The sequence below is a fragment of the Xenopus laevis genome, chromosome 6L (assembly GCF_017654675.1).
Source record: "Xenopus laevis strain J_2021 chromosome 6L, Xenopus_laevis_v10.1, whole genome shotgun sequence".
Taxonomy (NCBI): domain Eukaryota; kingdom Metazoa; phylum Chordata; class Amphibia; order Anura; family Pipidae; genus Xenopus; species Xenopus laevis.
Window position 1 is genome coordinate 154,764,825 of NC_054381.1, and position 24,600 is coordinate 154,789,424.

At 39.0% G+C, this 24,600-nt stretch overlaps 1 protein-coding gene across 1 annotated transcript in view; it reads left to right on the plus strand.

Moving 5' to 3' along the window:
* The window catches only part of LOC108719422 (thyroglobulin), a 140,749-nt gene extending 132,498 nt beyond the window's left edge, over nucleotides 1-8,251 (plus strand). The window contains exons 45-47 of the mRNA XM_018268273.2: nucleotides 5,753-5,893; nucleotides 6,141-6,331; nucleotides 8,017-8,251. Of these exons, the coding sequence (XP_018123762.1) occupies nucleotides 5,753-5,893; nucleotides 6,141-6,331; nucleotides 8,017-8,129 (445 nt within the window). The 3' untranslated portion in view covers nucleotides 8,130-8,251. The remainder of the gene's footprint in view (nucleotides 1-5,752; nucleotides 5,894-6,140; nucleotides 6,332-8,016) is intronic.
* The last annotated feature ends 16,349 nt before the right edge of the window (nucleotides 8,252-24,600 follow it).

Genomic DNA, 24,600 nt, shown 5'->3' on the forward strand with positions numbered 1-24,600 from the left:
TTATTAGTGATAGGCGAATCTGTCCCGAATAATTTGCGAAATGGCCAAAAATTTACGAAACTGAAAATTCGTAAAATGCATTGAAATCAATGGACGTTAAAATAATAATTTGACACACGACAATTTTGACACAAGCTAAATTTTTATACGCGCGACTATTTTGGCCAAATGCATTAAAATCTGTGGGCATCTGAATTATTTTGATGCACAGCAATTTTTATGCATGCGGCAATTCTGTTGCAGGAAAAAAAAATTTGTGGCTGCCACTTTTTTTCACAGCAGTTTCGGCAAATTTTTAGTGTGCGGCAAATTTGCAGCAAATCCATGCCTGGTGAGTTTATTTGCCCATCACTAGTTAATATAGATGCAGTTATACACCTTTAATGCATCAGGCAATAAACATTGTATATACAGCAAGATACTTTACCAATGAATTTCTTCAGCTCTGAGTAAAAACGTGTTCCCTGCAAACCAAACGCAATATAATGAAAGCAATTATGTTGTTGATTACAATGCCTTGGCCCAGTTTAAATGATTTAGCAAAGCAAACATCATTATTTCCTTTGGCGAAACTCAGAATTCCATTCAGAGACAGCTTAATTCAGGTTTATATGATGTTTTCTAATGAGGGTTTTCTAATGAGGTTCAGCCAATCCTGGCTCAGCTTTAGAGGGTGTTGTAGGTATCATGTCAATTGTTCCCTGATAACTTATAATAGTTCTTTTGGAATAAATGATCCCTATCAAATGGTATTTGATCTACATGATAGACATGTACTTAATACAAGAAAAAAAAAATCAACTATTACAATATCAGATGGAAAACAGAGATTTAAAGCCTTGTATTGCCCTAGGCCAACTCCAAAATTCAAGAGTTTCCTGCTGAATTGCTCATTCCACTGCAAAAATAAAACTCATATAACGTTACATTCCGAAAGCTAAATTTGCCGAGACAGGGGGCTTGCAGTAAACAATCAAAATTGCATAATTTAAAGAAATGCAAAAAAAAATTTAGTTTCACATACAACAGTGTTATTAAAGGAGAATGAAAGCTCCAATCCAAGGAGGGGGCCAAATGTGAGGTCACACCCAAGGATTGTAATGACTTTCCTCATACCCCAGGCCGGTGCAGAAAACTGCCCAGTATACACATGAGCAATCCTATGCCTTCCTTTTTTTTCTTTGCTCGAGTGCGCATTCACAGTTGAGTTAAAAACAGGACTTTAACAAAAAAACTGGCCTTTCACAATGCATGCATTGGTCCCTGGATTTTGAAGAAAGAAGAATAGAGGAAGAGGAGCAAGTGCCACTAGCTGGTCAGGTAAGTCAGGTGGGGGGTGCCCTTACCTATGGTTTGGAGCTTTCCTTCTCCTTTATGAATACAGCGCATTCACTGACGTTGTGTAATAATACCTGGATGGTGGTGGGGATCTCCTTTGCACCTCCTAATGTGTGTGCACCGAATCCGGAAATTGACGCACATTAAACGGTGAGTCTATCATCATCTCACTTGGCGCGAAAAGTTAATATTAAAGGGTCCGCCATTGATCTCCAATAATGCCACTCACTCATCCACTGGAGAATCTCACTTTTTTTTTACTGTTTTTGGCTATCATCCTAGAGCCTCTTCATTTTCTGGTCATTCATCAGATGTCCCCAGATGCTGCTAACTAAAAACAGGCAAGGGTCAGGACAGGCAGCAAACTCAAAGAGGTCAAGGAGAGGTTAGGTCAGAGAAAGACAAACTTGAAAGGCACCCAGGGTCAATTAGCAGTGGGCCCTTTAAATATATAATTTTTGCACAGTAAAAATCAGATGCGTCACATCAATTCCAGATGCAGTGCATGTAGAGGAGGTAGGGGGCATACCCACGGGCGAGATGGCGGAGACAGGTATTATTACACCTTAACTCAGAGTGCAATTTGGAGGGCAATTGCCATGGTTTTTTTCCCCACAATGCACCTTTTTATGCAGAATTCTAGCAACATTAAGGGTGCAATGCAGGTGATGGATCAAACACAATTGTTCTGTTTCCGACTCTCTGCGTCCAGTGCAATGGCGCCTGATTCGTTAAAATGGGCAAATCTCTATGTGCAAAACAGAAGCAGTTGCACTGGATATTTTCCTGTCATCGGGCTCATTGTTGGAATGATATCTGCACCCGGTGTGCTGCGTTTATTGATACAGGGCACCGAGGGGACCCTGGAGCTGCCGCATGGTCAGATATTGACCGTAACTCTAAGGTTCATGCAACACTTGATTCGGAACAGAAAACAACTAATTAGTGCTGAGTGCAACGATACGAAAATGCGAAGAGCACATTTGGACTCAGGTTCCTTTAATGAATGCTTTTAGATGCGACTCACTGCAAGGAAAAGCACAAGTTCCACGCTACATCTGCAGACATAAATGAGCCCTTTTATCTCAATCATTTCTTTTAAATCTTCCAAAAATAGCATTGGAATGTGTTTGGGTTGCTCATACAAACAGACTTGCCGCATACACATGAACTTAGGCCTATTTGTGCTTTTTCTGGCACTTGCTTGTCCTCTTCTGGCATTTATCCTTAATGTGAAGCTCCTTCCAATGTTTGCAGAGCCTGATCCAGTCTCACACTGAGAAGTGATTAATTCTACTGAGACATCATCTGCTCCCAAGAGCAGTCTACTGTAGCCTCATCTGCTGTCCCCGCAGTGTATCTGTACTAGGACTTTGGTTTGGGATACAGTCTTTTTCAGCAGGATTCAGCCGATCCTTGTGCCTTGCGGAACCGAATCCTAATTTGCATATGCAAGTCCCCACTTTTTCCTTTCTGCCCCTAATGTGCATATGCAAATTAGGATTTGGTTCAGTATTTGGCCGAACCACTCACAAATCATTCGGGCTTTTAGCGGAATCCCAGATACTGAATTTTAGTCCTTCCTAATCTGTACATTAACATCAGTTTTCTGGGGAATAAATTAAATTTATTCTTAAATGCAAATCTACTGTTGACAGAGCTACCATGAGGCTTGCAAATTGGGTGGTTGCCCTGGGTCCTTCACTTAGTGGTATCTCATCTACTTATAAAACTCTTGCATGGCCATTGATTTACTGTCTCAGCCGAGCACCCACTGACCTACAGTATTTTCTCTCATGTAGCTCTCAGGATTTCCATGGACACGTCATGCACTTACCCTGCCGACACATGCCTGTTGTTTCATTTTGGTTATTGACAGTCTCTTGGAAAAGCAGCACCACCACATGTGTGTTAGATCAAATCAGCCAGTGGAGTGGATTAGAATTGTGTTGAGTCAGAAGGATTTCAATACACTGTTCTTAAACAGAACATTTCTATACAAATCCATACTTTTTAAATTGTGAGGCCAAGTTCAATTTAAGGTTATAGCAGAAAGGGTATTTATTCGGGGCCACCAGCACTGGAAGTAAATATTTTTGTAAAAAGTTAAATATATATAACACCCAGTAACAATGTCAGTTTTGGCAATAGTCATTTGCATCTTCATATTTATTTAACAGAGGGATTTCCAGCCTTTTTTTTACAGGTGCCAAATATAGGCATTGATTGGCTATTTAGTAGCACCATGTGGACTGGCAGCATGAACAAGACTATGTTTGGTACATGGTTTTTGTACCTTGCCTCCAAGCCAGGAATTCAAAAATGAGCACCTGCTTTGAGGTCCCTTGGAGCAACATCAAATGGATTGGGAGCAGCATTTTGCTCACGAGCCACTGGTTGGGGATCACCGATTTAGTGTTTCCATTAGGCAAATACTCTGCATGGCCAAGTATGTGGATACGCCTTTAAATATTGGAATTGGTTATTTCAGCCACAACCATCGTTGTCAGCACAGATGCTACTATGTTATACAATGAGATTCTTGATGATTCCATGCTTTGTGGAATCTGTTGTGGGAAGGGGCTTTCCTGATTTGTCAGTATTATAACCCAATGTGCAAAGTAAGGTCTAACCAGTATTGGTCTGCTGAGCTGTGAGTGGAAGAACTTGAATAAACCTGCACAGAGCCCTAATGTTAACTCGAGTGGACACCTCAGTGATGGACTGGGGCATTAGAGGCCCACTCTTGGTTATACCAAGGGTCCTGGTCACAACCACAGTGCACCTCCATCTTTAAATTTTGAGGAGGCCGGCAGAGCCCATGAAGGATGGGGCCCGCCATATTTTCTCCTGGAATACCACCAGCCCAGTTCAACCAGGCCTGTTGGATGAATTTGAGTGCTAAAGCAAACTAGATCTAATCACCCAACATCATTGCCCAACCTCCAATGTATGTTGGTGGGATTTTCTTTTTTTTTTGTAACAAACTATATTAGTTTTCTTCCAGTCAATCTTCCAATATCTAATAGAAAAGTAGACACTAGAGGTGCTGCATAAAATGAATTCATAAGGGATGCCCAGGGCTGAAATTATTTATTTGATAGCCCTATAAACATGGATATAATCCTCTGCTGACAAATAACCATTTAATGTGGGATATAAGAAATGGTCGCTTCGTTTAATTTCAGTCTTCTGGGAGGAGAGCTTCTATATATATAATGCTTTTTTTGGCATTGTTTTACTACCACCACATTTGCCCCAGTTGGAGCAGAAGGCCAGAAAAGACAAGATGAAACACCAAGTCCACCTAAGACAGACAAGTGTAGTGCAGTAGTGTTGCCATAGAACCAAACATTTCTTCGCAGTCTCTTCAGTTTCAGAGAAGAGGATTCCTGCCACGTTCTCACAGCTGATCCAGTCTTTGGCCTGCAGTCAGTTTGCACATCTGCTAATCAGATAACCTTCTCTTGTATTTTCCTTTACAGGCGTAACTATATAAAGGGATTGCTTCACTACTTTAATAACCCAGTAAACTGAGATTCAACTTGAATAAATGTACTTGGTAGTTGGACCATGTTTTATGCATCTTTCACTTTAACACATGCCAGGCTTTTTGCATTTAAACCATATTGTCTTCTACTTACATTGGGCAGCCAATAGGATGATTTAGTTATATGGTTCCCACTAACCACCAGAGACCATTTTATGAATAGTCATAGAGTTCTGTAGAATATATGAAATTCTCATCCAGTTGTAAGTTAGTATTTGCAGTTGGAACATTAGGAGTAAGAAAACAGATACGCATGGGAAGGTATGGATCCATCTGCTGTACATGGAAGCTATTACATTTCCACTGATCCACTGGTGTTGCCAAAAACAGTGTTACCAGATGTTACCAGATACTGTCCAAGCCCTTGGAAGTTGCTCCCAGTGGCCTCAAAGAAGGTGCTTTTTTTTGGATTTCTGACTTTGAGGCAAGTTTTGGAGGCATACAAACTTACTGTAGATCCTCCTGTAGGCTGCCAGTCCACATAGGCCTAACCAAATAAACAATTTCAGTCCTGGGCATCCCTTATAAAAAATTTTCATGCTTGTGTTGCTCCCCACTTTTCTTATAAATTTTTATTTAGATCACAGGTAAAAAAAGTTGGAGGTTGAACAAATCCATACTTATTAGATTGACAATACCTGAAACCACCTCAGAAGATAATAGACAACAGCATTGATGGCGTTCAATTAAAAAGTTCTTTACAAAGGTCTTATTCTATGCTATAGGAGTAATTTACGAGTGCAGCTGGAAGTGTGGCTGAACTACAATGGGATCAAATGTTGCACTTAATTTCCTTATTACTTCGATCTTCATTTCCATATCCATATTGAATTTTTATGATTTTTTTTTGTTTTTATGTTACAGTTCTGGCCTGGATCTCCCTGAAGATGTTGTCTATGCTTTTGGTCTTCCATTTCATACCAACTATAAAAGCCAGTTCTCGTCTGAGGAACAGATTCTCTCTTTAAAGATTATGCAATATGTTTCCAACTTTGTAAAAACTGGGTATGTATGTAATCTGGGCATTTCCAAGCCTTTTAATTCTCAGAAATACATATTAAATATAGGACTGTTCCTGGAAAATAAAGACATTGGCTACTTCATGTCATGCGATGAGGTGATTATGTTCTAATCTAACCATGTGTCTGTATTCTGGTTATGTATTTTTTTGGTCATCTTCAAAACAGCAGTAAACAGGTTTGTTTTTGGAACGGCTTGTTTTGACAATTTTTTATTGTTTGAACTCTTTCAGAAATCCCAACTTTCCATACAAATTTTCAAGAAGAATTTCTAAGGAGTTGCCTGCCTGGCCTATGTATTTAGCACACAGCAACGGCACCAATTACAAGGAATTCAGTTTATCTCTGACTAATAACCAAGGATTGAAGAATTCTGAATGCTCCTTCTGGAATGACTACATCCAAAGGCTGAAAGAGTCTACAAGTGAGTAGTCCATAAAAGGAGAACTCACCATCTTTATCTATGCTAAAAAATAAACCAAAGGGCAAAGAAGTCCCAAAGAAATTCTAGAACTGAAAGAGAGCAGCTTAATTGGACATTATAAGGTCCACAGTACCCTAAAGATTTGTTACTTCCGAGTGCTGCAGGGTTTTAAAGTGACCCTGATATCAATGAACAATTTAGGACATTGGTTAGGATAGTTGGTTTTATGTTGTGCTATTCTATTAAGCAGGACCTTCAAAACTTCAGTTGCTCCAAGAGGAAATAAGTGCTTGAGGAAAGGAAATTCTATACTCTGTCCTCATTTTAGATCCACCTTGATTAGAGGTCAGGTCTATGAAAACAATAATATCATTAGTCCCTGACTTTCTGATGACAGTCTTTTAAGATTTACATGAATTTTATAAGAATTTCTTTAAAGGGTTATCCTTTGGTCCTCTGTCTAATGATTAAAACATGTGGAGGCCAATGAAGACCTGCCAGGAACAGACTATATCTATCGCCGATGGGGATTTCCAGCCTTGCAATCAATTTCTCATCAATGTGATCAGTACCAGATATTGGACCAGATTCAATTCAATGAGAAAAGGGTTTATCACATGATAAGTCATGGGCGAGATTCAATTTGAGATGCAATTCAATTTAGAAAAACTTATTTCATGGTCAAAAAAAAACCCCTGAAAACTAGTGATGAGTGAAATTTTTCACCAAGTTTCTGCCGCGAAAATGATGCCCATAGACTCTAATGGGTGAAAAAATGTGTTGATTGTCAACAATTTTGCCCATAGACTTGAATGCATTAGGGCAAATTTTCTTCATTTCATGGAAGTGAAATGGGGCAGATGCGCCCATCGCCAGTGAAAACTGTATGGACGAGATTCAATTCAGTGAGGAAAGGGTTTAGCACATGAAAAGTGATGAACATGATTCAGTTTGAGATGTAATTAAATTCAGAAAAACTTATCTCAAGGTTTATTGCGTGAAAACGATTGAAGTCTATGGGAAAAAAAACTGGAACTGAATTTGGAGAAAGGGTATGGGACCTGTTATCCAGAATGCTCAGGACCTGAGGTTTTCTGGATAATGGATCTTTCCATAATTTGGATCTTCATACTTTAAGTCTACTAGAAAATAATGTAAACATTAAATAAACCCAATAGGCTGGTTTTGCTTCCAATAAGGATTAATTATATCCTAGTTGGGATCAAGTACAAAGTACTGTTTTATTATTATAGAGAAAAGGAAATTATTTTTAAAAATCTGAATTGTGTTGATAAAATGGAGTCTTTCTGTTGGATAATGGGTTTCTGGATCAGGGATCCTATATCTGTATTGTAATGAAAATTACCTTATCCAAAATACATAATATAATATTATCACTATATAATAAAGTATTGATAAAGTGTCATCATATTTGTACAATAGGACAGGGATACATATAAATGATAATCACATCTAGCTTAATATGGGAGGGAAGGAGGGGTAGTTATTTTGAAGAACATTTTGCTGCAACACATGGACTTTTGCTCAAAAATGTTATAAAACTAATGAAGACCTGGAAATACTTAATAGTGCAACTTAAATAGTTTCAGGCCATTTAACTGAATGACTTTATCATCTGTTGAGTTTGTAGTAATACATTTTCTTGTGCTTTACTTGTGTTTCAGGATTACAAAGTCCATTTTTACAAACAGAGAAGACTCCTGAAAGCAAATTGATGGCCAGTCCAGCACCGACATCTCCAAAGCAAGAGAAAGAGGGGTACAATAGAAGAAAATAAAGAGTTCCCCTGGGGTTTCTTTATATAAAAATAATCATAAAATAATAGCGCTGTTTTTACAGCTGTGATTTTCATATTCCCTGGTGAATGTTTTGTCTTCAATAAACTATTTTAAAAAAGTACAAATTTATCTCTTTTTGCTGGACGAGGAGGTAGAAATTATATTATTTTTACATTGTGTGTGGGAATTGAAAGAGAAGAGGTGCTACAGGCAGCCAAAGTGGATAACTCACCTCTCTCGTGGAGCAGTAAACCAATATTATGCATATAGGTAAAGTTGGGCTGTCCGGCACTTAAGGAATTCACAGAACCAAAATTATGAAAGTAAAAGCAATATTTATTGATTAAGTAAAAAAAAAATACATATCTCCATTGACCCTACGCATTTCGTGCCCAATAGGCACTCAGTCATGATCTAAACAGGGCCTATGGAGATGTGTATGTTTATCTTTATCTTGTCTTGTGTTGTAACTTTATCTATCTGGATAATGTGGAAATTTAAAGTCAAACGTTTTTAGAGTAATTCGAGCACTTTGATTTGAGACAGAGGTCTAAAATTTGGTCAGGCCCCCTAGCAGGTATATATGAAAAGTTTATATAAGTATATAAAAGTATATATTAAAATTGTATAAGGTGATTCTTCTCTGTTCCTTTAAGTATGGGACTTTCCCCAAAAGCCCAGCATGAACCTCTAGCAAACACATGCCCAATGTCCACAGTCTTTCCCCCGTGTTTCATTTGAAAGCCTTATTCAGATATGCAAATTAGGCCCCAGTCCCACAATGGGTGCCAAAATTAAAAAGAAATATTGGTCATAAGTCACATAGTTGCTTCCTACTTGGTTTGACTTTCAGTCAATAATTTTTTAAAAAAGATGTCATATTTTAAAGGAGAAGGAAAGGTTAAAAGTAAGTAAGCCTTATCAGAAAGGTCCCTCTAAATATACCAGTAAACCCCCAAAGTAGTGCTGCCCTGAGTCCCCTGTCAAAAGAAACACTGCATTTCTTTCCTTCTATTGTGTACTCATGGGCTTCTGTATCAGACTTCCTGCCTTCAGCTTAAACCTCCAGGGCTTGAGCTTGAGCATGCTCAGTTTGTTCCTCTGCCCCCCCTCCCTTCTCTACTGTAATCTGAGCTCAGAGCAGGGAGAGACTCAGGCAGGAAGTGATGTCACACCACATTAATACTGCAGCTCCCAACCTAAACAAACAGAGAGTTTCTAGAGCTTTTTACTCAGGTATGGTAAAACATTCTACAGAATAAATATAGCATTCTAGCTTGCACTATTGCAGCTAATCTATTGGCAATAAAATGCCTCCGTAGCTTTCCTTCTCCTTCAAGTAAGAGACACAAGATAAACCCTGATAGTGATTGTAGAACTTTCCTTGCTTTAAAAATAGTTAAGTCTGAAATAAACTTGCCAGTAGTTGAAGTTTATTGTAGGAAATGGTGGCCAGTTCATGAAGTTTGTTGCATCTGAGACTCAAGACCAAGAGGTTCTGGTCTGAAGAGAGATGTTATTGCAGAGCATGAGGTGAAGATGAAGACAATGAATATTCTGTTCTGCTGGCTTATACCTGGTTCTTGGCAAATGAAATGAGTGAGTATACAAAGGGGGGTTATTTATCAAGGTCCGGATATCCGAAAAACTACGAATTTTTCAAGATTTATTAAAATCCGATGGTCTAAAAACTCAGAATCTAAAACCCCGACATCTAAAATCTCTTGAGGTCCTTTATAAGTTATTGGGGAAGGTCCCAGCGTCTGTACTGATGTCCGTACCGGTTTCCGATGAGTTTGTGGTTTCTGAGCAAAAAACTATGAAAAAAACATAATTTTGGTGGAAAACTCCGAACAATTTGGAGTTTTCAGGGGGAAAGCTCCGAAGTTTGCCCGACCCTATTTTTTCAGGCTTTTTTTCTTCATAAATAAGGTCCATTCGGGCTATCAGAGTTGCTCGGATTTCTAACTTAGAAATACTGAGATAAATTTGGACCTTGATAAATAACCCCCAAAATCTTTGTCACTAATGATTCTGCAATGTCACGTAAGGTCTAAAATGAACTCATCTTGTCTTGACTTGCATGGATTTAAGAAGCTCATGACCAAGTCTTCACCGTGCTCAGTCTTAAATCTCCTAGGCCTTAGCTCTGACTTGGTTTAAAGTTTGCCCAGGTCTACTAAACAACTGGATATTTGCTTTCAGCAGAGAACCAGTAAAAGCCATTGCCTGTGAGATCTTGATCCTAAGATGCTTATGATTAAGGGCGTCTGCGCCCGAAACGCATCAAGCAATCCATGCTTTGTCTTTTAACATGGGTGAATAAAGATTTCTGATTTTAAAAAGTGATCCGGTGTGTGGAACTCCATTTTCTCTTCTCTAGATCTTGATCCTAAGACTAGTTGCCAATGATTATACCTTATACTTATTTGCCTTGATGGTTATGACAAGTGGTACAAAAGTACAGGTAGACTATTGATTTCAGGGTTAGAGTGGGCCCCACCGACCCACACCTGCTCCTGCGAAAAACCTGGTGGGCCCCAGACCACCCAGTACAATTCTGATTACTTTCCGTCCCTGGAGATAAATGGTAGAGGCTTATAACATCTGGATTGTTTTCATTTTTTTATTTCAATTTGGTCTGCTTGTTGTAACCTGATAATGATTCTGAAAAATGCCTGGATGCTTATAATTGTACAGTATATACATTTCTGTACATATTCCAGAATCCCCAGCTGGGCAGGAAACCCCAAATTGACATTTATTGAAATTCAGAGTCTCATTTTATCATGTGCTGCATTTTTCTGCAATTTCAGGTCACCCTATCTTTGTAATCTGTAAATTCTACTTTAATTCAAAGAAAGGGAGTGCTGTCGTATAGTGCAAGTGGCAGGAAATCGCCCATAACCTTTGCACAATCTATTGCTTGGCCTACATTACTATATTGCCGCACCTGTGCCATTATATATATATACGTCTTAGTTCAGTGCTCTGTGCTTAAAGGTTTGTCTTGTTCATGGGATTCGACTATAAAAGAAACTGAAAGGTAGTTGACCTAAAAATTAACTTTTGGTTTACTGTAGATGGATATACTGTAATTTAAACATGTCTGCATTCGTTTTGTTTTTTTTTCTGAATGAAATTGAGAATAAAATGTTATCTAAAGGTCCCTGAACACCAGCCGCCAGAAAGAAAAATTTAGGCCAAATTTTGGGTTATTGATATAGGACAGGTGGTCAGTCCACTTTGTGGGCTAAATGTGGTGATTAGAACTCTATGGGGCAGATTTACTAAAGGGTGAAGTGGCCGTCGCTAACGAAAATTCACCAGAAATTCAATCCACAGGGACATCACCAATTTACTTACAGACGTAGAGGACGATTTGTTAATAAAAGAGACCGGCAGGCAGATTTTCGCTCAGGCGAACGATCAGTAACATAGTAACATAGTAAGTAAGGTTGAAAAAAGACACATGTCCATCGAGTTCAACCTTTTTTTTTTTTTTTTTATTAACTACCAGTTGATCCAGAGGAAGGCAAAAAAAACCATCTGAAGTCTCTCCAATTTGCCTCAGAGGGGAAAAAATTCCTTCCTGACTCCAAGATGCAATGGGACCAGTCCCTGGATCAACTTGTACTATGAGCTATCTCCCATATCCCTGTATTCCCTCACTTGCTAAACACCATCCAACCCCTTCTTATACCTATCTAATGTATCAGCCTGTACCACTGATTCAGGGAGACAATTCCACATCTTCACAGCTCTCACTGTAAAAAAACCCTTTCCCAATATTTAGCTGGAACCTCTTTTCTTCTAATCGGAATGGGTGACCTTGTGTCAGCTGGAAAGACCTACTGGTAAATAAAGCATTAGAGAGATTATTATATGATCCCCTTATATATTTATACATAGTTATCATACCACCCCTTAAGCGCCTCTTCTCCAGCGTGAACATCCCTAATTTGGCCAGTCTTTCCTCATAGCTAAGATTTTCCATATCTTTTACCAGCTTAGTTGCCCTTCTCTGTACCCTCTCTAATACAATAATGTCCTGTTTGAGTGATGGAGACCAAAACTGTACGGCATATTCTAGATGGGGCCTTACCAGTGCTCTATACAGTGGAAGAATGACCCCTCCTCCCTTGACTCTATGTCCCATTATGGATTTGCCTAGTGCAGTCCCATTAAGGGTATAAGTGGATATTTTTACATCCCAGGTGCAGGACTTTACATTTATCAACATTGAATCTCATTTGCCACTTAGCTGCCCAGATTGCCAGTTTGTCAAGATCATGTTGCACGGATGCCACATCCTGGATGGAATTAGTACTCCGCATATTTACTAAAGTGTAAATTTTACAGAACGTTACCTCTTTCGCCAGAGTTTCCTTCTCCACCTTAGACCTGGCGAACTGATAAGATGAAGCTACAGCCTCCTCAAACTTTATATTCTGTATGCTGGAAAGTCATAAAAATTTTTAAAAATATTCTTATTTTAAAGTGGGATTGTCTTTAAAAGTTGAAACTATTAAAAAACTTTATTTTAACATTTTTATTACCATTTGAGGGGCATGCTACATTAGTTTTAGGATGGGCTCATGTCTAGGGCATTAGAGGATCTCTTTTGTCTTTATTTTGCTTCCTTGGACATGTGTAATAAGTGGCCACTTCAAGCATTTGCACCAACATCTCTAATAAAGACATATATAGGACCTATATGTACCCGCCCTATTCAAATGAACCTAACGCAACTCCACATTTTAGTGATTTAGCGCAGTGATAGCGAATTTGCAGCTAGCGAACTGTAAGAAGTGTGGCGAAGCCTTTGCAGACGAAAATTCGCCCTTTAGTGAGTTTTTTTCCCCTATGTATTTATCCAGTGACCATGTTGATCGTCCAATTATAAATTGAGGTGCAGGAGCTGTGTTACATATTCTCCCTCCTTAAAAAAACGACTATGTCCATTGTGTATGTTACACATTTATCCTTCCATTGCTGAGAGATCCAATGCTGCAGAGAACATCTTAAGTGTATATCTTGTATGATGCCAATGTTCATACTGTATTAAAGGTCACTGGGATAGGCTGTCCCTACAAGTTTCATTGTTCATTCATCATTTATCTGTTTCATATCCAGAAATGGACTTGGGCACTATTTTTATTTTTTTTTAACTTTTATTTTTATTTGTTTTGCAAGTTATATTTGGCCACACCACTTTAACTTTGTTAAGCAGGTGCACAGTTAACATTCAGTTCCAAAAGATCTTATTGCATCTCCAATCACTGTTTAGCAATTACCCATTGGGTTGCCTTAATTGTCCATAGAGGTAGTGGCCGGAAAAAAAAGGAAGAAGGGGTAAAGGGGAGGAGAATGAAGGGGAAAAAAGAAAAAGCAGGAGTTGTCAAAGATTAAAGTCAATTGTAATAACATAAACATTCTGTTTTCACCATGTTGTTGTTTTTTTTAGCATTCAATGTAAATTGGGAATTTCAAGTTGGGGATCATTATCATCCGGAGTCAGGTCTTGTTGTTAATCCAAGGGAACCCCAGTGATTCTTTTTGATTCTTAACCAAAAAGATGATTTGCTGAGAAGTGACAATACTAGAATGAGTGGTAGAGCAAAGGTCAAGCAGTTAACAGAGGCTTACGCACCAAAACTCTTGTGAGCTCTTGTAATGGTTCTTTCCAATGGAAGTATCTCAGAGATAAAACTAGACTGAGTCCATTTCTAGTCTGTGGTGCCTATACTTAGGAAGTGTTGGTTTAGAGTACTAACTCCATGCTGCTACTCATTGATGGAGCCAAATACTGCTCTTGCTAATCTTGCCTGTCTAACAGGGGCCTTATGCTTCAGGCTCCCATCATGTCCATCCCTAGGTGAAGACCAAAATGTTCTCTTCCCATTATATAACCTCTGAACATGAATTGGTCACAAGATCCCTGGGCCAACTGTGGACACCTACCTACCACAGATCATAGGCAACAAAACCTGGACTCCCTGAGCAGTAGAGGAATTAACCATTGTGGGTCGCCTACATGTACTTGATACAGTTGTACATTTTTGGAATTTTATTGAACCTTTAAGAATGTGCAGGGCAATTCAGTTTATAATAGCAGAAGCCAGACCTTAAGTAACCCTGGCCCTGGTTTATTGGTGCCTCATGCTAATTGCAGCCGCCTGGGCGTTGGAACCAGAACATTTTTGTTTTCTTAGCTGCAGGTTGCAGGTTTTCAGAAGACCAAGAGATAGGCGGTTTCATTCCAGAATTACAATAGAGGAATAAACTTCAAATGAAAAGACTGTTTCATGCAGGAGAGAATAGCTCTGTGTGGTTTTCATTTATAGCTCATCCCCTCCCAGACTTCTCTAACTGGGAACAGATCCATATAACTGTGTGTGTGTCTGACTCTGCCACCCTACTTATCATGTATAAATAGCATAAAACCCATGCTGTGATACATAACACATGTCGGAGGATAGGAAGCCTTGGCCGAAAGGATGTGTGTTTTTCTGTAAATATGCCTAATAGTCATTCATTTTAGACAAGCAGAGAACCACATTTAGATTCAAGGTATTTAGAAGCAGGCTACTGGCTACAAGTGACAGATTTCATTCATCTCATTGGGTAGTCTTGTTGTTTGTTCAGCTGACAAGGAATACACTGCAATTCAAGAAATGTAATAGCTAACAGAAGCATGCAGGAGGAAAAGGGACCTCATGAACTATGTTCTAAGTGGTTCCCAAACTGTAGGGTTGGCCCTACAACTTGTAGCAGTGGCAGGGGGTCTCAGACTAAAGGCCAGTAAGGGTGAGATTTAGGAAGAATGGTCATTTGCTTTCTTAGATATAATAAAACCCAGCTTGAAGGTCATTTGCAGTGCAGTCTGGTTAAATGTGTATTTGATGCCCTAAGACTTAAACACTAATAAAGGTATGGGATCCGTTATGGAGAAACCTGTTACTCAGAAAGCTTTCTCTGTGATAATAAAACCGTATCTTGTACTTGATGCAAAACCAGCCTTTTGGTGTCACGTATGGTTTCTCGAACCCAGAACAGACTCCAAGGTTCCGGTCACGGCTCACGCTTCTGCCTATAGCAGCCCCCTTTCACTTCGGGAGGAGCCCTCCGCTACTTGAATGCTGTCAGGTCTTAACGTGAGAGAACCATGGTGCAGTACGGAATCGGGAAACAAAAGCACAAGCCAGGGTCAAACCAATCAGTAAATACGGTATTCAGTAGAATACAGGCAAAGGTTGGTTCAGGCAGCAATACAGGAGTAGTCAAAACAGACAGGGGTCAAGTACAGAGAAACAGGCTAAAATCACACCCAGGAAATAGAAATAGACCTATGATAGGCAAGGAACAATTTGCCTCGGCCCTTTTGAATATTAGAATTTTCGTGCCAATACTAATGACATCACACACTGTGCCAAATGAAATTCTGGCTGTGCACAGAAGAGGAGTCGACAGGCGTCCCCGCAAGTGAGCTCACTGCCTCCCAGAAGTAGCTAGAGATGTTGTACATGATGTTTTGTGCTTTTGTACCAGCCCAAGGCAACCACAGCCCTTTAGCAGTAAAGATCTGTGTCTCCAAAGATGCCCCAGTAGCTCCCCGTCTTCTTTTCTGCTGATTCACTGCACATGCTCTGTGCTGCTGTCACTTACTGAGCTTAGGGACCCACTCACAATATACAGTACACATAGAATAGAAATGTCACAATATAAGGCTGATTAGTAATTAATACAGATAATTACTACATGGCAGCACAGAAACCAGTGCAATTAGCATCAGAATTTAATAATCAGCAAACCTGTAGCATCAGCTTATATTACAGCCAGGGAAGCTCATTTTCTGCTGGATAATTAGTGACGAGCCCTAAGCTTAGCTTCTCAACAGCCAATCAGAGCCCACTGAGCATGTGAGTGTCACAGACACTTTCCAAGATGGTGACCCCCTGTGACAAGTTTGAAGTTTGAACTGGATCATTGCTGCTATTGACAAGCTCAAACTTTAGCCTCGTGCAATAAGTTCAGTATATAAAATATGCCATTTTTAGCATTATTCGTTTTAAATCTCTTTTAAGGTATGAAGATTCAAATTACAGAAAACCCCAGGTCCGAGCATTCTGGATCCCATACCTGTATTTTCTTATATCTACATTTGTTTCATGGGCTAAGCGGGTTTCTAAAGAAAGGTAGTGTAATGATGTAGAAGGTTAATTGTTTAATTAATGTTTGAGATATATATATATATGTGTGTGTTCAGGTTAGCCACTAGCGAGAATAACAGTTCTGAGGAGAAGACCCAGTTGGTGGAGATTAGGTGGTGATATAAAGGAAGGTTCCTGGAAGTTAGGGAGGAGATGCGTCATGGGAAGGAAGATGATCAGAGAGACACACGGCAGCAGTAAAGTCATCTTCAGGGAGAGGTACTAAGCCTAGGCGGCAGGAAGCCTAATGGTGTAACAGTACGCACTAGGGGGCAAATTCACTATGCGCCTAACGCTAGCGTCAATTCACTAGCGTTGGGCATTTTCGTTACTTCGCAAATTTGGAGGGGTTGAACTTGATGGACTTTGTCTTTTTTCAACCCAATTTAACGATGTAACTATATGTAACTTCGCACCCTTACGCCTGGCGAATTTGCGCAACGGACGTAACTACGCAAATTCACTAACGCGCACATTGTACTGAACGCTACCTTTTACGCTAGACTTCCTTCGCCACCTCAGACCAGGCGAAGCGCAATAGAGTAGATAGGGATTCTTCAAAAAAAAGTAAAAAAAATTTCTAATGTATGAAATATTTTATTTGATTTTCACATTAAACAAATAGAATCAATAGACAGCAAATATTATGCAGAAGAAGAGAGAACGGTACAGTTGACTAAATAGTATGTTATTGTCAAAAAGTATACCATATTAGAAAATTAACAAGAGCTAACAAAAATTAACTTACTAACTAAGTCAGTGGATGCAAATATAGTAAAACAAAGAAAGAAAAAGCCCATTAATAATCTGGAATGTCGGATAGATCTTTTACAGTTGAAGAAACCGCATAATATGATCACCAGTTTTAGAGTTGCATATTTCAAAATAAGGAGACCAAATCTGCCTAAAAAAATCTTTAGAATCACTTCCTTGAAATTTAATAATTAAGGCTTCTTGCCAGCAAAGCTGATTCATATAAGAAATGGTGTCCGATAATGAGGGGGGTTCCTTATGTAGCCAAAAATTAAGTAAAGCTTTCCTGGAAGCAGCTAAAAAATAAGTAGTAAGTAATTCATTTTCATGGGAGATAGACATTGACTTAGAAGTTGAAGAAAACATATTATTATCTAGATGCAGTAATGCAAGACCTGGAGACAATTTAAATTTTATCTTCAATCTTGTATTCAAAAAACTAGTGACTTCCTTCCAAAATAAATTAATCTTTGGACAGGACCATAAGTAATGGAAAAGTGAAACATTAGTCTCATCACATTTAGGGCAAAATGATAGGGGAGCATTAGAAATACTTTTAGACAACATTTTCCCATAGCCTAAATGGATAAGCTTAAAATGCTGAACTCTCCAACTCTCTGCTAGAATTAATTTATTATAATTATAAATAGATTTCACCAAGTCTAAGGGAGATACTTGAGTTTGCAAAAACTCAGACCATTTGATGGAAGAATTTAATAATGGGTGTGAGTCTATACTATAATTATTCCAAAATATTTTAGATAAAGAGCCAATAGAAATTGAACAAGGGAGTTCCATAAATCCTGCCAATTCATCTGCTAGTTTATGGTCAGCTAAAACCAGATTTTTGTTGTTATGGAGCAGAGAAAGACCACACTGACAAGCCAAATAATAGTATCTATCAGCATCATGAAGCTTATACTCTTCTTTAAAGGGATACTGTCATGGGGAAAAAAATGTTTTCAAAATGAATCAGTTAATAGTGCTGCTCCAGCAGAATTCTGCACTGAAATCCATTTCTCAAAACAGCAAACAGATTTTTTTATATTCAATTTTGAAATTCGACATGGGGCTAGACATTTTGTCAATTTCCCAGCTGCCCCAAGTCATGTGACCTGTGCTCTGATAAACTTCAATCACTCTTTACTGCTGTACTGCAATTTGGAGTGATATCACCCCCTCCCTTCCCCCCCCCCCAGCAGCCAAACAAATGAACAATGGGAAGGTAATCAGATAGCAGCTCCCTAACACAAGATAACAGCTGCCTGGTAGATCTAAGAACAACACTCAATAGTAAAAACCCATGTCCCACTGAGACACATTCAGTTACATTGAGAAAGAAAAACAGCAGCCTGCCAAAAAGCATTTCTCTCCTAAAGTGCAGGCACAAGTCACATGACCAGGGGCAGCTGGGAAATTGACAAAATGTCTAGCCCCATGTCAGATTTCAAAATTGAATATAAAAAAATCTGTTTGCCCTTTTGAGAAATGGATTTCAGTGCAGAATTCTGCTGGAGTAGCACTATTAACTGGTGCATTTTGAAAAAAACATGTTTTCCGATGACAGGATCCCTTTAAGCTTTGACCAAGACATTAGGGTTTTTGTAAGAGGGTCAAAAATGTCTTTTACTAAAACTAATAAGTTTCTCTTAAAAGAAAATAAAAAGGAGTCAGACTTTTAAAAATCTGAGGGTTTGAGTAACAGTTTAGCTGGCATGAAAGGGGTTTCCGTATAACTATTCCCATGTCGAGAAAATAAATGTTTCCACACAAAAATGGAATCACGATAGAGAGGATTTCTCTTAAAATCACAAGGAACCTAACTAAGTTCCAAAAAACGCTGGCGTTTTTTCTATATTATGGGTGATAGACTGAAAAAAATTGAAACATTTTTTGGGGCTTCCCTCCTTCCCCCCTACATTTCCTAACTCATGGCAACTAAACTATACAGTGGGCACATGTGTAGGGCAAAATAAAAATTTTATTTGATGTTTTGAAGGTTTCCCAGGCATTTGTAGTGCTGCTACATATTCCTCCATTGAAATTTGAATTTGGCGCCGTATGCAAATTAGCCATCGCTAGCGTAACTTCGCTTCGCTTAGCGAATCAACGCTAGCACAACTTCGCAACCTTACGCTACCCCTGAGCGCAACTTCGGATTTTAGTGAATTTGCGGAGCGCTGGCGAAACTACGCCTGGCGAAGTTACGCCTGGCGCAACTACGAATCTTAGTGAATGTCCCACTAGGAGTGTAAGGTTAGCAAGGTAAAAAAAAAGTAAAAAATGTTTTCCCCTTCCCACCCCTAATTTGCATATGCAAATTTGGATTCGGTTCAGTATTCGGCCAAATCTTTCACGAAGGATTCGGGGGTTTGGCCAAATCCAAAATAGTGGATTCGGTGCATCCCTATTAGAAGGTGACAAAAGCATTCTTGTTTTTTCGTTTTTCTCTTTACTCGGCTTGAAATTTTGGCAGATAAATGAAATCGAAAACCTCCTTTAATTTAAAATTTCTATTGCATACAGTTACGTGCTGAATATGGGAAAAATATGAGTTGCTCGTCAGTAAAAAAAGAGTTTGCAAATTGTTGTGCGCACTTTAGGGAATATTGTGTGTGAATCACGCAGGAAGCAGGCAAAAGGCCAATGAATATCTGCAACTGAGCCTAATGCTTTGCATGCAATGTCCCTAGAAGTACAATAATATACATTCCATTGAATTACATAAATTACATAAAGATCCGTTATTTCGGAAAACCTCAGGTCACAAGCATTCTGGATAACAGGTCCCATACCCGTATTCCCTTCCGTTATCTATTATCCCGAAATTTCTGAATTACGGAAAGGCTGTCTCCCATAGACTCAATTTTATCCAAAATATCCATATTTTTAAAAATGATTTCCATTTTTTTTTCTTTAATAATAAAACAGTAGCGTGTACTTGATCCCAACTAAGATAAAATTAGCCCTTATTGGAGGAAAAACCAGCCAATTGGGTTTATTTAATGATTGCATGATTTTATTGTAGACTTATAGTACGAAAAATACAATTACAGAAAGATCAATTATCCAGAAAACACCCAAGCCCTGAGCATTCTGGATAATAGGTCCCATACCTGTATTAATATAGTCCCACATTCCTGGAGTGCTTTACAGACATTATACATTGTTCACATCAGTCCCTGCCCCACTGGGCTAGAGAACAAATGATGGTCCACTCTATAAACTGTAGTTACATAATTAATTAGGGATGAAGAAAGACACAAGTCCATTAAGTTCATACTTTCCAAATGAATCCTAGTGAAAACATATAGACATACCTATACACACCAATCTATACACTCAAATATACAGTATAAACTATACATACAGATACAAAAATAACTGTAGATCTTTAGACTCCAATAGCCTTGGATATTACACTTGTTGAAGAAGTCGGCCAAAGCCACACTTAAAGTCATTAATATACCCTCACAAAATAACCCATCAGGGAATTCCATGACCTTATTGCCCTCTACATGTAGAACCACTAAGCTGCTTAGAATGAAACGTTTCTCAAGTCCAAAGGCGTTGCCTCTTGTCCTTTCATCTTTTCTATGGTAAAAATTGTTCCCACCCCCAGAATAGAAAACTATTCTGCGAGTTTGAGTTGTGAAACCCGAAAACTCTAAATTGATCTAAGTTAATCTAAATCGAGTTTTTTCCATTTGAGTGTTTTCTTAAATAAGAAACCATTCGAGTTCATTAGAGGTATAATAAATTCTAACGTTCGACCTTTGATAAATTATCCCCTAAAAGTTGGGTTGAGGAGCTCCCCTATAAATCAGGATAGATAGATAGATGATAGATAGATAGATAGATAGATAGATGATAGATAGATGACAGCTACTTCCTTTTTTTAATTATACGGATTTTAGCAACATGGGGCAGATTTATTACTCCAGCTCCAGGTCATGTAGCAGTCAATGGCAGACGTCCCTTCAACCATTTTAGTTTATTATTCATTTTTTTAAGTGATTCAAGTTTTTTATGGCATAAAAATCACTGATTCAAGTTTTTTCCATTTGAGTTATTTCTTAAATCAGAAAACATTCGAGTTGTGAATTCATTCAAGGTACAAAAAAACTCACAAATCTCTAAAATGCGACCTTTGATAAAAAACCCCCTATGTGTCACAGAATATCTGTCAGGAACAATAACATAGCTCTGAAACCTATAATAATAATATTATAATATCCTTATATGGTATATTGATTGTGCCTTTCCTTCTCCTTTAAGTATTCTCTATAAAAAGTAAATTTACCTGTAATCTTTCTGAATCCAGAAGTTAAAGATAAAACAGAATAGTCCATACAGTGACACAGTGACACGCTATCTTGTTATCATTGTAGTTGATTGGTAAATTAGTTCCCCAGTATTATTTAGCAGACAGTCCCCTAGTGTTATAGATGCCTAACTGGGTCCTAAAATACAGTTAGGAGGGGGACCTGTTTCCTTATCCTGCCTAAAGCTATGCCCTTTGGTGTTCAAGCAGTAACCAGTAGATGGCACTGTGCTAAAGTATAAAGTCCTGAGCAGCCATGTGTTGAGGGTCCATCTTGTGCTGGCTCTGGTCTGAGCAGGCAGGCAGTGCTGCAGTGGAACCTAGACAGGTCAGGTCTAGTAAGGATAGGCTACTCACCTTAAAAGGTCACAGAGTGACAGTCAGTCAGGCTCCGCGGATTGTGAGTGGGATTATGAACCCGGGTACTAATTACCCAGAAGTAGTGACTGAGTGTACAGACCTAGGGATGTAGTGATTCCCCTTAGGTTCCACTTAGGGTAAAGGCTGAGTACCCCGAGTATTTGCTGTTGTACAAATTCTTTTCCCTGCAGGGACTGATACTAACCAAAGGTGCTGTGAGTATATGCCTATCCACTTCTGTTGTATGATCCTGCTTGCTCTGTATGTACACTCCATTGTAGATGCTCCTGTTTAATAAATATGTTCTCGGGTTAAGTTATTATAAGAACCACTGGCACCCAATTATTGTACCCTGCAACAAGTTACAGTTATACTACACCCTGCCTCCACACCGTTTGCGAGGACTTACCCCTGAATAATTAAGATCCCATCCGGAGCACAGTATAGGAGTGAAGCCTATAGAGACAACGGTGCACTCAGTTTACTATATCGCTACATCATCATTCATAATAAGCCTGTTTATATCTCTCATTCCCATTGCTGTGTGTGTGGCCCATGTCAGAAAAGAACATTCCTTTAAATGAGACGGGAGATTCTCTCTATGAGGTTAATGACACTGCTGTTCCTATAAATCATACAGGATTACTAACCATCATATATTTGCCTTATCACAGTTTCTTTACAATTCACTTCTTTTTAACTTATAATATAATTTGTACTGGAGCTGGAAACACTCCCAAATCACAAACAAAAAGAAAACTGTAAATGTATTTAGCAAGTTTTATTGTACAGGTTGATCATTGTTACTAATATAAAATACTAATACTGTATATCTACAGTACATCCCCATATCTCCACCAATAGCCATGCTTTTATGTTATAATCCCTTTGCAAGAGGCCAATAGGAGGATGACATGGAACATAACAGCACATTATATGGCATCACTGTGGCTCTGGCCTATTGGAAAAATAGATTCAGAAATGTATGGCTGCAGCAGAAGGAAACAACAGCAAGTCTACAGTATATAGCCTACACTGTACAGCTGGGCAAGTGCAGCCAGGGCCGCTATTAGAAATCATGGGGCCACATTAAAAAAAAAAAATCTGGGCCCTGCCCACCCAAGCCCCGACTCAGATCCCGCCCACCCCACACCACAGTAAGAAGGCCACACAGATGTCAGCGCTAAAAATGGTTAAAACCCCCCCAAACACACAATTATTTTATAAGTAAAAAAAAAAAACACCCTACAAGTTAAAAAAAACATTGGCGCCAGGGCCCCCAAATCATTGGTGTCAGGGCCCAATATAAATTTTTTTTTTTTAAACAATTTAAAAAGAAACATTGAGGCCCTGGAGAATATTTTTTTTTTTAAAAAAAAATTGCTGGCAGGGGCCTATATAGTATTAAAATAATACATTGGTGGCCAGGGGGTTAATAAAATTTAAAAAAAAACACATTGGTGTTCAGTAGAACTGAACTCGTGGCTTTGTGTCTTTAGCTTTGGCTCCTTTCGTGGCTTTGCAACTTCAACTTTGGCTCCTTTCATGTCTTGGGGTCTTTTTGTGGCTTCAGGACTTCAACTTCGGGTCTTTTTGCGGCTTCAGCTCTGTTTGCGGCTTCTGGACTTTGGCTCTTTGGAATTCTGCTCTTCGGGACTTTGACTCTAGGAATTCGGCTCTTTGGGACTTCGGCTCTTTGGGTCTTCGAGTCTCTTCAAGATTCTGCCCTCTTTGGCTATTTGGGACTTCAGTGGTGCAGCACGACTTCAGCGCTGTCAAGGGGGGCCCAGATATTTCGAAAAGTGGAGATTAGCCGGGCTCCCCTTGAGTGTAACTATTCCCTGTTTAAGCACAATTTTGCCATAACCACAACCCAAGTTTACTCATGGCCTGTCCCACCTTGGGTAGTCTGAATTGAAACTTAGTTAGTCCGGACCAAGGAGGAAGCCCAGGGGTCAAAGTCCAAGTTTTTGGTACAAATAGGGGTCAGGCGAAATCGTAGTCCAAATCCAGGCCAAGGCAGGCAGATTAGAAGCAAGGTCAAGGTTCAGGCAGGGTCAAAAGTCCAGAAAACAACATAGCAAAAATTATAACGCACCCAGGAATTCACCAACAATCGGGCATTGAACCGGCGTCCTGGGCATCCCTTTATTTTGCTTGCGTGACATCATCGCACCGGCATCCAACGCCAACTACGTGGAGGTCATGGGCACCGTCATCTTGTTTCCGGCGCTGGAGAGGAGACGCGCCATCAGGCGCTCGTGACAGATGGTTCTTGAGCTTGGAATGTTACATGTATGGCCCTTCTTCAAGAAAACTTTCCTTTGGATATTGTTCATGATTCATTTCATTAGTTTATTTTATTTATTCATCTGTTGACAGAGTTTCTTTTGTTTATTTCAAGTCATTAGTTGGCCCAAACGTTATTTTATTTGGCTATTTTGATTCTTTAAGATAAGCAGTGCTTAACATACAGCATAGTGTGTGGGCCTGTATTCTTTTAAGTCTCCTCTTGGAAAAAAAAGTATGAACGTGGCTTAGGGTCTGGCCCAGTTCATTGAAGGGAATTTCCTTAATGTTTCCAGTTTCTTTTACTTCTACTTTAAATGATTGTAAGGTTGGAATGTTGGTGTTTTCTTTAAGGCGTTATCATTTTTTGTAAGTAGATACATTCTGAATGTTCTTCTGTCAGAATTTGAAATCTTGCCAATTTCTTTTCTCTGGGGAAACCTGTTTTTGAAAGGAAAATTCCATAGGAAAAGTTGTGGATGAAGTGCTCATGTAGAATGCAAACTGCAGAATATGGTAATGTAGAATGGC